Raw genomic sequence first — 16,661 nt, forward strand, 5'->3', positions numbered from 1 at the left:
ACTTGTGGCTTTGAGTTTTTCCCTACGCAAGTTTGTGTTTAAGAGGTCAATTCTAGGGGTATGAGTTCCGTTTGGTCTGAGGTGTAGTGCAGTTTTAGTCAGTTAAAGTATTCCTTAACATATTCCCACTTTTGTCCAGTGCATCCACTATTCTAGATAATTTTTTTACAAAGAAATAAAACACTTTAATTCTCAATGTTTGTGATGTTTTAAGTTATAGGGTAAATACTAGTTTTATTCTTGTTATTTTCATATATTTATAACAGTTATACATTTTTTATAATTTAAATAAACTTTTTGATAAAAATTAAAGGTCACAGAGAACAATTGTAATTTTCTTCTTGATTGGTAAGACCCCGTTGCATGGTTTAGCTTGCACAGTCATTTTTATAGTCTCCCACCACTCCACTGTGCAGAATGAGGACTCCCTGTGTTTGGACTGACACAGTGAGTAAACTTTTTGAGTAATGGTTAATTTTTAGTTGAAATTATTCACATCACTTCTGCCTTTATGTAACTTAAAAATATTCTACTATCAAACTTATTTGTGAGCATACTTGTTTTGATAAGGAAGATACTTAGAAATAGTCCATTTAATAATGTGTATTAATAACCCAAGAGCCTTGACATCTTTTAATCTATGCTGTGGTGGGTCTACTTTTCTTTTTTAATTTAGAAGGTATTTATTTTAGTTTTTTTTGTTGTGTGTGTGTGTGTGTGTGTGTGTGTGTGTGTGTGTAGGTTGTGATGCATAATTAGGTTTACTTTGTTTTAGATTTATTAGGAAAATTTTTAAACATATTTAAAAGTAGAATAGTATAATAAATCTCCATATATCCCTTACTTGGGTTAAACAATCAACAGTCTACTGAGCAGGTATGTTTTCTTATGTAAATTGTAGAAGCTATAGATATTTAGAAAATAACAATAATGATATATGTAGTGACAAAAGTCAAATAAAACATTTAATTAAAAAATCTATCCCTACTTTATTGTAGGTGTTAATTAACTATACCTTCAACTTACTACACGTTCATTCTAATACAATGTTTCTTATTTACAGAATATTTTCACAAACCACACTCTGGATATAAATGTAAGGTGGCTTGCTGTGCTGTATTTTAAAAATGGAATTGATCGTTACTGGAGACGTGTAGCACCTCAGTAAGTTCCATTGCTTTTTTTCTCTCAGTGTAATCCTTTCCAAATTCAGGGAGCTATTGGAATGTACTTGTCAATCTTCATTTTTTATGTAAAAGAATATGTTTCTGCTTACTTCAGCAGTACATATACTAAAATCGGAACAATATAGATTAGCATACTCTCTGTGCTAAGATGACATGCAAATTGATGAAGTGTTTGATATTTAGAAGAAAAAAAAGTGCCTTAACCTGTTCTACATAGTTAATTACAAATCAATGTCTATATTATTTCTTTTGTATTCGGTAGAGGGGGTGTGTAGATTTCTTATTGGTGTGCTTTTGAAGATCTTTAATTTTATAGGTACAAAACAAATGCTGAGTGAATGAGTCATATTGAAAAAGTCTTTTTCTTTTCTTTCTTTCTTTTTTTTTTTAAGATGTAGGAGGTTATAATTTTAGAAAGAAGTCTTTGAGAAGGGAGTCCCAGGTCATTTCTGAGCCAGCTGGATGTTAATTCCCTAAGTTTTCTGCATAATTTCCTTTGTGGGAATGTGATAGTATACATTTATAATCTCATCAAATTCCATTATAACTATTCTGTAGGTGGTTAAGTGAACAGATTTCTTTTAATAATTAATTACATTTAATGTAATTGATGGAAAGACAATGCACACATCACCCTGGAATTCCTTTGACAGGAAATAGTGAACTTTGCTGAAGAAGTAACATAGTCTTTGTTCTCCAATAGATGGCACTATAGCTCTTTACATTCTTATATTTATAAGGCCTTAAAACTTGTCTGAGTACTTCAAAGTGCATACAAAATATGCCCTCGAATGACATCGAAAGCAAATAGAATATGTTTTGTTTTTTATTTTATTTTATTTATTTAAATCGAAATTTATTTATTTATTTATTTTTTATGGTGACATTGGCTAACGAAATCCAATAAGTCAGCTGTATACTTTAACAGTAAGGCGTAAACACTGTGTGTTCACTTCCTATAGGCAACTATAATATTTTAAGGCTTCACTTAAGATACTATAGTATACAGTGAGCCCTTCCCTTATTTAAAAATTGGTTCATAATTTTGAGTGAAAGTATTTAGTGATGAGAAACAGTTATTGAGTTTTTGGAAACAGTGTAGCAGCACCAACTTTTCTACTGCTGTATCTAAATTTTAGATATTTCCTAAAATTCATTTTTTACTGATTTTATGAAACATGGTTATAAATGACTATAAATAGTTATAATATGGTTATAAATGACAAAATAGTCATTTATAATGACTGGAAGGGAGAGTAAATCATGATTAAATATTTCAGATTGTTCTTTCATATAAAGAGTTAGAAACGAATTTAGTTTAAGTTTAAAACATTAATGGAGTTATTATATGATATTAGGTTGTTAAATCCCAAGTTATCTCTTAGTACATGCTGAGATACAAGCTAGAAAGGAGGTGAATGTATTTAGGGATGATGTTAAGAATTTACTTAGAAAGGGAGCAAGGGAGCAAAGATTAGTAATCAAACTCTTGTTTAAATTTGACACGTAAAAAGACTGCTTGTTTATATTTTTATCTAAGGTTTATTTTATATAGTTTCTACTCCTACCACTCTTTTCATGGAATAAGGATTACTTTAAGCTTATATATCGTTGTATGCAATGCAACTTTAACTGGGTCCTAATTAAGTAGATACTATCCCACCATATGATATTTTAGTAAATGGGCTATATAGTCTGAATTCATCTAATGATAGCATGTGCATAAAATTAAAGGTGGAATATTAACTGTTATTGGAGAATTGACAAAGTTTTCTGCATGTTAATGACTTGTTTTCTTAAATATTCCCCCTCTCTCTGATTGTCACTCTCCCCCACCCCCTTTTTTGGTAGCTGATCATATTATATTAATTAAAATTACGAAAACTGTTAAACCTGACTCTTTGGCATAGAAGAAAACTTGAATTTCAAGTTTGAAGCAAAACATAGGAGAAAACAGTTCAGAGATTCAATGATAGAAGGGAGCTATTAAAGTTGGAAAATACAGCAGTTACGAAAGGATTAGGGATCATTTCTGATGGGAAAGCATAGACTTCCATTGAGCTTTAATTCTTTTCACCCAGATGTTTATCTTAATCTTGTTTTCTCATTTGTTTACTAACCTTGAGCAAGTTGCCATTAAGGTTTAAAAAACTATTGTTGAAGTATAAAATATAACATACTGAAAAAGTGCATAAATGATGGTACAGTTTGAATGTTTTTAATGTGAACACACCCATGTAATTAAGACTTAGATATAGAACATTACTAGCACTCTGAAAGCCTCCCCCCACCCCCTCATGGTCACCTATTCCACACTCTCGCACCCCAATTAAGTATCATCTGATATCTCTAACCATAGATTAGTTTTCCCTGTTTCTGAACTTCATACAAGTAGAAATCATGTAGTATGTTCTCTTTTGCATCCGGCCTTTATTCAGTATTATATTTGTGGCATTTATCCATGTAGTTGCATAGAGCAGTAGTTTACTCCTTTATGTAGGAGTATAACATTCCATTTAATGGACATATCACAATTAATCTCTTTGGTCTGCTGTTAATGGGCATTAAACTTAGTGTTAGTTATCGACTGTTGAAAATAATGCTTCCTTGAAAACTCTTTTGCATGTCTTGTTGCACATAAGTGTGTATTTTATTGCCGTTCATGGTCAGATGTATGTTCCACTTTAGTAGATACTATCAGTTTTCTAAACAGGTTGTACCAATTTACACTCCCACCAGCAGCTTGTGAGTGTTGGCATTTACTCCACATTTTCATCAGCATTTGGTCCAATCTGTCTTTCATTTTGGTCATGCTGGTGTGCTTGGTAATTTTTGCATTTTCCTGATGACAAATGAATACCTTTTTAATATATTTAGTAGTCATTTGGATATCCTTTTTTTGTGAAGAGCTTGCCATTTGCACATTAAAAAATTGGATTATCTTACTGATTTGTGTGACTTTGTATATGTTATGGATATAAGTCCTTTGTTGAATATACTTACTGGAGGAAATATCTTCTCCCAGTGTGTGACTTGCCTTTTCACTTTCTTTGGTGTTTTTGAGGAAGAGAAGTTCTTAATTTTAATGAAGTTTAATTTATCTACCTTCCTTTTATAATTAATTCTTTTGTGGCTTATTTACAAAATTTACTCACCCCAGAGTCATGAAAATATTCTGTATTTTCTACTAGAAGCTTTTTTACTTTTCACATTTAGGTGTAGTTCTATCTAGAAGTGATTTCTGGGTAAGGTTTTTACGTGGAGTAAGGACAACACCATGTATTACCCTTTCCCTATCACATTTCAGTGATAGGGAAATGTGTTATAAATCAGACACTGCCTATGTTTGGCTCTGCTTTGGCTTCTCTGTTTTGTCCTATTGGACTATTTGTCTATCTTTGCTTTAGTTATTGTACTTTATAAGGTTTAATATATTTTCAGTTACTTTTTTGGATTTTAATTTTATATTCTTTTTCTAGCTTTTTGAAATGAAAGCTTAGATAATTGGTTTTCCATTTTTTTTTCTTAAATATGCATTTAAAACATTAAAGATTCATCGTAGTCATGGCTTTATTCAGTTAAAAATATTTTAAAATTTCTCCTATGATTTCTTTTTAGACCCGTGGGTTAATTAGATATATCACCTAATTTCCAAACATATGAGACTTTTCAGTTATTGTTGTTACTGATCTCATTCCTTGAAATGTGCTAGGCTTTGTTTTTCTTTTCTTTTTTTTTTTTAAATGATCCCATCATGTGGTATTTTAGTAAATGTTTTATGTGCATTTGAAAAGAATGTGTGTGGATTGTAATGTTTTATGTATGTCAATTAGATCAAATTTGTTAATTATGCTATTCAAATATTATATATCCTTATTGATTTTGTGCTACTTTTCTCATCATTTACTGAGAGATGTGTGTTAATCTACAATTATAGACTTGCCTGTTTCTTCCTTTCATTCTGTTTTTGCTCTCTATATATTGAGGCTATATTATTAGGAACATATAGGTTCAGAGGTTTTATATTCCTGTAGAATTGACCTTGTCCTAATTATGAAATGTTCCTCTTTTTCTCTAATAATGTGTTTTGAGTTAAAGTCTAGTTTGTCTGATTTTAATAGAGCCACACCAGTAAGTTTATACTTGCATAGTATATCTTTTTCTTTTTCTTTCAGTATTTATTTGTGTTCCATTTATAATGTTTCTCTTATAAAAAGGAAATAGTTGGGTTTTGGTTTTTATCCAATCTGATGTCTTTTAATTTCAGTATTATGTCTATTTACATTTAATGCAATTACTGAAAAAATTGGGACTAAGTCTACCATCAACTATTTGTTTTCTGTTTGTTTTTGTCTGATCTCTCTCCCCCCTCCCTTTTTTTCTTTCTTGCCTTCCTTTGTATTTAAAAAATTTAAGAAATTTTTTGTTAGTTAATTTCCTTTGTATTCAAAAAATTTAAGAATTTTTTTGTTACTCAGTTTTCCCCTCCACAAGATTAGGACACTTATTACTCAAGTGATTTTCCTAGAAGTTATAACATGCATCCTTGACTTAACTAGAGACTATCCTTGCAATTAGTATTTTACTTTTTCAAGATAATGAAAAAACTGTGTAATACTTTAACTTCATTTACACCTTCCTGTCTTTTATGCTGTGGTTGAGTAGTTTAATTCAACACATATTTTTAAACACCACAATATATACTATTTTATATTATTTTGTCAGCAGTATTCATTTAAATTTACCTTTCTAGTGTTCATTCTTTTCACTGTTGCCAGGTTTCCATTTGGTTTCATTTGTCTTCTGCCTGAAGAACTGCCTTTAGTATTTTTTAGTGTACATTGTCAGTAAACTCTCTGAAAAGCAGTTCTTTTTTTCTCATTAGGTTTCAACCTGAATTTTTTTCCACTGAATGATCTTTCAGTTACTTTTATTTCATTTATTGTATTTTCAGTTTTAGGCTTTTCCTTTGGTATATTTTAATTTAAAAACAGAGTCCAGTTCTCTGGTGAAATTCTCTACTTTTTACCTATTTTCTTGAATGTAATCATACATATTTTATGGGTAATTTTGATAATTACAATGTTTGTATCACCTGTTTCTATTTGTGTTTTGATTTCAGTCACTTTTTCCTGTTTCATAGTATGTCTGGTGAATTTTGGTTGAATGCCAAACATTGTATAGGGGAAATTGGAGAGCCTTTGAATTCTATTCTCTTTATCTGGAGAGAATGTCATTTTCTCTGGGTGAGCAGATAGGAGGATATGACTTCAACCTTGATCTAGTTGAAGATGGTCTCTTGCTGATTTACTCTTAATCTCAGGTTTTAGCCATCCTGGGGTTTCTGCTGCAACTCTTGGGTGTTTATCAAAGTATTGCCTTGTTGCTGGGCTCAATTTTTGTCTTTCCAGCACTGTCAGACCTCTCCTTAGCTCTTTTAGTCTCTTTTAACTGCTACTTTCAGCTTGAGTTCTTGTGGGCAAATATCTCATGGAGAAATGTACTAGTTCATCAGACTCCTTTCTGCTTTGCCTAAGATCCCATATCTTAAGTTCTGGCTGCCTTTGTTGTTTTTAGATGCTGTATTAGTTTCCTAGGGCTCCTTTAAGAAACTAACACAAACTGGTAGTTTAAAACAGTAGAAGTATATTCTCTCACAGTTCAGGAGGCTAGAAGTCTAAAAATAAGGTGCTTGGCAGAGCTCTGCGCACTCTGAAGGCTTTAGGGAAGAATCCTTCCTAGTCTCTTTTTAGCTTCCAGTTGTGGTCTGCAGTCCTTCATGTTCCTTGGGTTGCAGCTGCATCACTCCAGTGTCTACCTCCATCATCACATAGACTTCTTTCCACATGCCTCCTCTGTGTCTCTGTCTAGATTTTCCTCTCCTTATAGAGGGCACTAGTCATTGGATTAGGGTCCACCCTAATCCAGCATGACCTCATTTTAATTTAATTACGTCTGCGAAGCCCCGGTTTCCAGTAAGGTCATAGTCACGGGTTCTTGGGGTTAGCCACTTGAACTTATCTTTTTGCCAGGACACAGTTCACCTCAACAGATATCTTAAAACTTTTTAAAAAATCATATACAGCTTTTATAGCTGATTTTATTAGGAGGATTCATTTGCCAGAATGAAACTTTAAAATGGGGGCTTTAAAATTTAATTTTTAAGTAAACAATATATTCATATAGTTCAAAAATCAAAATGTATGCAGTCTTATACAGTGACTCCATCCTTGTCCTTCCTCATTTGCAGTCAAAACTATCATTATTGTGTTTATCCTTTCTAGATATGTAAAATGTATAAGATTTTAAACTACTTGATTTCTAACGAATCTTCCATTCCAGATATTATCTGATTCCTGATCTCTTTCCTCAAAGAATAATAACCTCACTCAGATTTTATAAAAGAAGTGAGTGGAAGACTAATATGTACTCTTACAGATTGTTTTTGGCCAACCATTAATTTTTTTTGTAGGCAACTTTTTACATAATAAAAGCGAACATTACATTCATTACTGTGGATTTGTCTTATTTCCTATGACTTACTCTTTTTGTGTCTTATTTATTCAGTTGTGAAGGAAATTTATGCTTTTGAATAACTTAATGTGCCAGTGTACAAGCAATAGAAATTATTTTATTTATATACCAAAAACAATGAGGGGCACCTTGTTTGAAAAGCATTTTATTGTTAAAATTCATAGTAGTGCTTACCTGCCTTCATTGTTATATAGCATTGTCTTTCATAATAAATCATTCTTTTTACAGTGCTCTCTCAGAGGAAGAGAAAACTACATTGCGTGCAGGGCTGATCACTAACTTCAATGAACCAATAAACCAGGTTAGTGAGAAAATGAATGCTAACTATTCTTTCAATTCCCTTAATTTTTGCTTCCTTTCCAAACTAATTTTGTTTCTTGGCATTAAAAGTAAAACCTTATTACATAATATTCATTTGTGATGTTTGTATACACTACTCTATTGGTTTTTTAATTTTGAAATCTAGTTCTAGCTGTTAAGAATTTTGGTTAGATTTGGCTGTTAATTATTTAAAACTGAGAAGTCATTTTAAGATGTACTTGTACACTTTTTACACTTCCTCAGTTTTTGAACCAGTATTGAAAGCAAATATCTTATTTATTTATAGTCTTATTGCATAGAAATTAAATTTGATGATTTAGATGATTCCTCTCCCTCTTTTTCTAAAACAACAGGATGATTTCAGAATAAAATAAATTTTGCTTAGAGATACAAAAATTCTTAAATTTTTGCAGGTTACTACTATTTTTTATATTTGATTTTTTAAATTCGAATCATAAGGCACACTGTACTTGGTGGTTTATCCAGTGCAGTTTTATTTCAACCTATTTAAATGATCTCAGTTTTCTGCTTTATAGTTCCTGAAGGAGATGAGGGAAGATGAAGAGTAACTCTCTCTGGGGCAGGGGTGGTTAGAAAGGGTTTGGGTGATTGAGGGGTAAACTATTGCTTAGATGTTCTGTCAGCCAGCATTTGGGAAATACTGATCTGAACAGATACTATTATTTAGATACCTAATATTTGATGTTCATTTCTACTCTTAGGTCAGTGGTTGTCAAATTTTGTGATCTTAGGAGTTCCTTATACTGCTAAAATAAAACCCTAAAGGATCATAACTGTTGATATTTACTGTATCAGAAATTAAACCTGAAAAAATTTAAAATATTTATTAAAAATAATGAAACCATTATTTGTTAACATAAATAGAATTTTAAATAATGAACAATGGCTATTTCTGCAAATAATAAATAATTTAATGGGAAGAGTTGCATCGTTCTGCATTTTTGCATATCTCATTAATGTCTGGCTATTTAAAAGAAGACATCTAGGCTTTTGTATCTGCTTCTTCATTTACTCTGTTGTGATATATTATTTTGGTAGAAGCTGTATGAAGGAAATGATATAATACTGGGAAAGGAAGGACCTCACAGACTCCTGAAAGAGTTTTAGGCCTCTCCAGAGATCCATAGATCACACTTTGAGAACCACTGTCTTAAGCAATTGTTTAGTGAAATTTTTGTTCACTTCGATCACATATATAATTAACCAAAAAGGAGATTTACAACCAGGAATGCATTCCTTATCAATTGCTTTGATTATATATGTTTATTTCTGATGATTAGTTTTTTTCCCCTCTAGATTGCAACTCAGATTGCAGTGCTGATTGCAAAAGTTGCTCGATTGGACTGTCCCCGACAGTGGCCTGAACTGATTCCCACTCTTATAGAATCTGTGAAAGTCCAGGATGATCTTCGACAGCACAGAGCATTACTTACCTTCTATCATGTTACTAAGACTTTGGCCTCTAAACGGCTGGCTGCTGATAGAAAACTGTTTTATGATGTAAGTGATTTAGCACAGTTAAATTTAATTATGAAAACTGCTACTTGTATAAAAACATTTATAGTTTTACCTCTCTAAATATTTTATTGAAAGATTACAAATTTTTTATAATTGCTCTCAAAAGGTTCAGAATAATAGATAACATCTGAAAGAATTTAAGCTGGCTAGTGATCTGTCCATTAAGATTACTTCATTGTCAGTGAGGAGGATTGGTTGGTAGAGAACAGTCTGAAGGCAAAGACTGGTTTGAGGCTATCAAAGTAGTTCAGATGAGATGATAAAGCTCTTAAGCGGACTATTGGTAAAGGGAACATTAAGGAGAGTATAGAGTTGACATTTAGGAAGTTAAAATTGGCATGCCTGGATAACTGGTGGATGTAGAGCAGATGTAGGAAGGAGTCTGACATAACTGGGGGTGGTAGTCCCTTATTGAGTGTTTTAGCACCATTTGTTGAAAATGCTTTCCTTTCTTCATTCAGTTGCTTTGGCACTTTTGTATTTGACAAACATCTTGTTCTTCCAAAACAGCAATTTTCATACTGCTCAACCTAACATTTTGGACTGTACCATGTAATACTGGTGAGCCTCAAAATATTTTTAACAGTGTTCTTACCTTTGGAATCCTCACTTTGATAATAGAGCTTAGCAATCCGAATTTTTAACAGGCTCTCAAGACGATTTTTATATACATCAAAGTTTAATCCAGAACCACATTATGTTCTCTTTATTTTTAACCCAGAAAGTTTAAATAGCCAATCTTGTTTATCCGAGGACAAACAATCATTATCACTTTTGCTTGATATCTAACTAGGAGTAAAGAAATGGACCGTTTATCCTCTCAAGTCTTTCTGTGAATTTTTTGTTGATTTTTCTCACCTTTATCCCCACCTTAGACCCTTTCAGTTGTTTTTATATTGGAAGTTTTCCATATAAAAGTCACATATCTAGAAGATTCCGTTACAGTTAACTCTTTATTGCCCTTCTAAAGAAGTTTTAATTCTTAGTTTTGCTTTTTCAAGTTGTACTCTCCTAATGTGTTGCCTTGGTTTTCAGGTATAATTTATATTTAGCCTAGGCAAGCTCTACAGGTTATGTCTAATCAGGAGCCTTGTTTGAGTTAGCTTCCTGACCACTTCAACTTTCTTGTTTGGCTTTCTTGTACTGTGAGGCTGTTTCCTCTCCATGTAGCATGAAATATGGGTTTACCCAGCATATTGCACTTATTTCCAGCACAGTGCTAAGTCATAATTACCTTTCTGAGATCTACTACACTATGAGTTTTATGGGAAGGACTCTAGCTTTTACCGTTATAGCCCTACTATCAAGCTTAGAAGAATGCAAGTAAGTAGTGGTTCTCAATAACTGTTAATTAAATGAATAAACAATAGAAGAGACTTGTTCTTAGATACCTGCTAGATTTCAAAGTGTAGTATAGTGCAAAACTTCAAAATAGGAGTTTTGGGAGAATATACAAAACTCAAGATACCTGGGGAAAAAACAGTTCAGCTTAGCACCTTTTATTTTGGAGTGGAGTAGGTGAACCTGAAACATAGTGTAGACTAGGAGGACAGTCTCGTCCTATGAGGTTGGGGTACAAGATGTGTAGTTTAATTGAAGATAGCATATGCGGGAAGACATTATTATAAAAAGCAATTTTGCTAGTTAATAAAATAGCCTTTGTTATTTTGATAATCCGAAATACAGAAAAATCTTTCTTTTAATAAATGTTTGCGGTAATGCCAAGATGGTTTTCATGTACTAAATTAGTTTTCCACATTGAAAAAACGTAAGTTCATTGTTGAGGTAGTTGCTAGGGCAAAGTAGTGCAGTGTACACTTAAAACTGGCACAAGCTGTTCAGTGTGTCCCAATAATTTTATATCATATTTTTCTTCTACATTAAAATAGATTAAGTTCTTTTCAGGGGTGACAAATTACAGAATCAATAGGCGAGGGAAAATTGTTTTGCAGTAACATAATTGAGCTTGATTTGTCACATAAAAGGGATCATTTTCTATAAAATAGTATGTTTCTTATACAAACCTGAATATAAAAAAGTTTACGTTTAAGTACAGTTAAAATCAAGATCTAAAGTTTATGAAAGCAAGGAAATATAAGGTACAAATAATAATTCTAATGTAATTATAAATTTATTAACCAAATAATATCATGTAGACGTGATGTGTAACCCACAAAGGTAAGTGCTGAGGTAAATGGAGTAATCCAAACCTAACAAATGAAAAGATCTTTCGAGATCAATATATTTCACTTGTTTTTGGAAAATAGGTTAATAATTATGAGAGGACCTGTTTTCCAGTGAAGAATGTTTCTTTGTACTAAGCAGCTTTGGAATTTTGACCCAGACACTTAAATTTATGATTCTTTAAAAAATTTTTTGTTTTAAAGTTATATGATTCTACGAATTTATAATCTTTATTATTCTAGGTTAATCAGTATAAGCACCATTAAAGTTTTGAAGTAGAAATTTTAGTTATAGCATAATTTGAATATAGATGTTTGCATTTTTAATCACTGTATTTTTCTAGAAGCCAAGACCTTTGTATACTTAGTTTCATTCCTTTTGTATTTTCTTGGCATAGAGTTAAGGTCTTGACCTACTGATCTTATTAGATTCTTTGCTGTGTAATTTTGATACATAGTTTACCCTTGAACAACGTAGGTGTTGGGGGTGCCAACCCCTGCACGGTCCAAAATCTGTGTATAGTTTTTGACTCCCCCAAAAGTTAACTACAGTTGTCCCTTGGTATCCAAGGGAGATAGGTTCCAGGACCCTCATGGGTACCAAAATCTGTGGATGCTTTAGTTTCTTACATAAAAAGATGTAAAACGATGCACATAGTCTGCCCTCCGCATTTGCAGAATCCCAATGGGAGATCGAAAACAATATTATAGATCCATGGTTGGTTGGACCTGCAAATGAAACCCAGGGATACAGAGGGCCGACTGTATATTTATTGAAAAAATCCACATATAAGTGGACCCACACGGTTTAATGTGTGTTGTTCAAGGATCAACTGTCTAACCAGTTAGACAGTTTTCCTAATTAAGAAAATTTCAAATATACTCTTGTTGAGAGAATAGTATAACATATTCCCATATACCCTTCACTCATATTTAACAGTTCCCGAGGTGTTGCCACGTTTGCTTTTCCTCTTTGCTGGAGCAGATCCTGACATGTTTCATCTAAAAATATTTCAGTATAAATCTCTAAAAAGGACATTTTCCATAACCTGTTTTTATTAGGAATCTTTTTAAGGCTTTAAATTGGGAGTTAATCTTAAAGTCTTACTTCAGCTTAAGAGTAATTCAACAGATACTGATTGCTTACTGTATATAAGACATACTATAGTCCTGAGGGAGATGAAAGACACAATCATAGTCTTGATGTTCATGGGGAAAGTCATAAGGCTCAAACCCTCAAAAGTTATTTAATAAGCTATTAAAATCTGCAGTGGAAGGAAACAAAACACTATGTTACGTTGTCATTATGATCAAGGCTAAAATGTAACTGAATTTTCAAAACCGAAGAGTTTATGATGAATAATATTCCCACTAAACAGCATATGTATTATTTGCATAGTGAAGATAAAGGAAAACTGTGAGGCAAGGTGAAGTCAAGTTACCATACTTCAGAAGAGTCTTACTCATGAGTTACTATGTTTTCTGAATAAACAAAACAAGCACACAGCTCCTTTGAGATGGATTGGTTAAAACAGCTCTTTCACATTTTCTTCTTATAAATTTATAACTTACTTCATGATGCGGTCCTTAGGGGAAGTTCCCAAATAGTTGAAATTCTGACTGTTAAATTTGAGAATACCAAGGTGCCGCTTTTATGGTTATAGCCTTATAGCTCTATCCTTTAGGATTTTACAGTGTAGTACAATTTATCTAAAAGAGAAATGTACACACATTTAGGGAAATCATCAAATAGATTAAATAGATCTTGTTTTCAGTTTTGTTTGCGTCATTTTAATTGCTGCATTAAATGCAGTGTTGATTCTAGATCTTGTTTATTGCTCCACCAAATTTTATATGGGCTTTTTAAAAACATTATTCAAAGAATGACTCCAATAATTTATAAAGGGTCATTTCTGCTATGAACCTGTGTGGGGAATTGAACATGTGTGTGTCTAGGCTTATATTGATATTATTAGTCATTAGGAAAGAAGAACCTTTTGGTGGGAACTTTAAAGGAGGAGAGATCCAAGGTGACTAGCTTGATCTAAAAAAAAAGAGGAGCTGTGCACTGAACAGAAGAGATTTTGGATATAGCTTATCCTTTCTGTATGGTTCACAAGGCCTCTTCTCTGGAGCATGGAAAAAAGAGAATACAAATTTGAAAACCTTATCACCCAAACCTCTGTAAGTTGCTCTTAAACAGTATTAATCTGTGCTTTGTTCTTTTACTCATTTATCTGTCCATTGACAAATATTTGGGTTCCTACTCTGTGCCAGTCACTGAAGTAGATGCCTGAAATACAGCTGTGAGCAAAGGTAGAGTCCTAAATGGAGAAGAGAGTAGTTTCCTAACCTCCTCCCTCTTACTGAATTGATACTTTGGATACATAAGAGGATTGTTTAGGCACCAGTGGCTGAAGACAGGCTGTTCGTAGGATAAGAGGATTTAGGGGATCTGGAAGATGGGCCACAGTGATCCTCCTGGGCCTGAGCTGTACCAATGGCAGGTTGAAAACAAAATGAAAATTTTGGTTTTACTGAAAAAAAAAATATAGGTAACAGATGTTACAGGTCTTTAGGAATGTCCTTTATTGAAAGTAAATAAATACTAGTTGAGAGACATTGGCAGTTTGATTGGAAATTGTTTTTGAGATAGATCTTGTACTCATCAAAGCTTCTGGCCTGACACATTTTGGTAATTTGATATATATCTTTATCATGACTAAATGGAAACAAATTTATATTTAAGCCTTGTGTTACAGATAAAGTTGATTACTACTAAAATAACTTTTTTTTTTGTTAAGAATGTACAGGTGCTTTAAAAATTTCTTATGAAAATCTTAAAACATACAGAAAATGGACAAATATAAACTCCCATATGCCCATTACCTAGACTTAGCAGTTACCATTTTGCTATTTTTTCTTTATTGCTTTTTTCTAAGGTATTATAAAGCAATTTAAAGATTACATGATATTTTGTTACTAAATAACTTCAGTATTCATCCGTAAAAGGATAGATTTATTTTTATATGACCAATTTCATGTTATCACACCTAAGACAAGCAAAAATAGTGATTTAATATTATTTAATATTTTTTAGCCAATTTTCTACATTGTTCTACAAGTGTTTTGTTTGAGCCAGAAAAATAATGTGTGGGTACATTTGGTTGTGTCTCTCAAGTACCTGTTAATTTAGAATAGTATTCAGTTCCTTTCTTTTTTTTATGCTATTGATGTGTCGAAGAAAATAGGTCAGTCGTCTTATGCAATTTTGTACGTTCTACGTTTGTTTATGCACCTTGATTAGATTCAGGTTAAGCAGGTTTTGAAAACTACAGTTTATGGGTAATATTTCTTGCCCCACCATTCGTAATGAATTACAAGACTTGATTTAAGTCTTTTGGTGCTAACTTTTCTTAGGGAAAATTGTGCGGGCAGTAGCCCTGGGGCAAAAAATTTTAATATTTGAAATGCTAAAAGAAATAAAACTTCCTATAAGCATTCCTTTTTGATATTCATGGAGTCAAGTCTTTTTTTAAAAATCTCTCAGCAGTCAATGGGCGGCACTGTTTCTTCTGGTTTAGAAAAAGAAAATGCAAGTATTTGGAGGTTATGTGCACCAGTACCTAAAAAGTTTCATTAAATAGCTTATTTCTGTATTATCTAACTGAATGTGCCCTTCCCCTTCCACATTTTTGTGAAGAAATGTAGAAGGAATATTTTTCTTTTCCTACTTGCTTGCTTTCTTACTTTGTTTTCCAGTTGAGACTTCTGTAAGCATACATCTGCTGATGTTTTCTGGAATAGATGGAAGCTTGTGCAGGGCTTATGTATATAAGATAGTTGGCAGTATTTCTTTCCAAATTCTTCTATTTTTTTCCTCTTTATTAGTCTCCCTCTTTTCACTGTTGTGCTGAAAAGTATTTCTATTCTTTCTTCATTCTAACCATCCCTACTTGTTTAGAGACCTTTTGTAGGCTAGGTAAAAAGAACCCTGAATTGGAGCTTTAATAAATGCCAAATGTCTTTAACTAGGTGCTTAGCTCTAGAACTAGAATATGAAACAAAGGAGAATATCAATTAAAAGAAAAATTTCCATATTACTTTCCGTTACTTTCTTGATTTCTGTTTCAAATGCATTATGCTTTCATTCAGCAATACCTGCTGTGTGCTAAGCTAGTTATGTGGTTTTCATATTTGTAGTCCTGATTTAAAGTAGTAATTTTATATTATTACTTTACAGGGCCAGAAGAGGGAAAAATTAATAAAGATCTTACTTTGCTATTAATATCTATAAATGTTACTGTGTTATATTTTTTAAGAAATGGGAATGAAAATTTCAAACATTGGTGATAGTTGCTTAAGGTGGAATGGAGTAGAGCCTTTGGTAACCTGAATTATTGAACTTGCTCATGTTTTAGAGTCAAAGTATGAATAGAGGATGTTTTTATGGAGAAAAATCAAATTTTATTTTAATGACTTTGAGTCCACCATGATGAAATATTTCCTTTTATCCAAATCTTATGACAATAAGAACCTTGGTAAAGTATTTGGAAATGTTCTGTGGCATATTCTGTTCTTTGTATTGGGAGTGAGTGGGGAGGATTTTATGTTTGGTATGCATACTATAAGTATGTCGTGCATATGCAGTGGTGGAATTCTGTAAAGGGATATTCTCCTGGTAACAGAAGCTGTGGCTGAAAAAATTATAACAGATAAAAATAGTTTTGTCCTTTTACTACTATTGTTATAAAATACCTTTGAAATAAATCAGACATAATTTCAAAATATACTGGTGATTTAGGGTGGCAGATTCTCCCTTAATGTTTTCCTTCTTGAGCTGGTACCATTTTCCATTTGGTCAACTTCTTTTCTCAATAATCTTACTTTTAATTGA

The 16,661-nt window shown here is 32.4% G+C and overlaps 1 protein-coding gene and 1 pseudogene across 6 annotated transcripts in view; both read left to right on the forward strand.

The window, feature by feature from the left end:
* Positions 1–16,661, forward strand: part of IPO11 (importin 11) — a 164,379-nt gene that overhangs the window by 18,358 nt on the left and 129,360 nt on the right. For all 6 annotated transcript variants that reach the window (XM_015599446.2, XM_015599448.2, XM_015599450.2 and 3 more), the window contains exons 3-5: positions 1,064–1,164; positions 7,950–8,022; positions 9,360–9,563. In XM_015599446.2, the coding sequence (XP_015454932.1) occupies positions 1,064–1,164; positions 7,950–8,022; positions 9,360–9,563 (378 nt within the window). The remainder of the gene's footprint in view (positions 1–1,063; positions 1,165–7,949; positions 8,023–9,359; positions 9,564–16,661) is intronic.
* Positions 1,273–1,370, forward strand: LOC112472777 (annotated as a pseudogene).

Source organism: Pteropus alecto, unplaced genomic scaffold, assembly GCF_000325575.1.
Source record: "Pteropus alecto unplaced genomic scaffold, ASM32557v1 scaffold70, whole genome shotgun sequence".
NCBI lineage: Eukaryota > Metazoa > Chordata > Mammalia > Chiroptera > Pteropodidae > Pteropus > Pteropus alecto.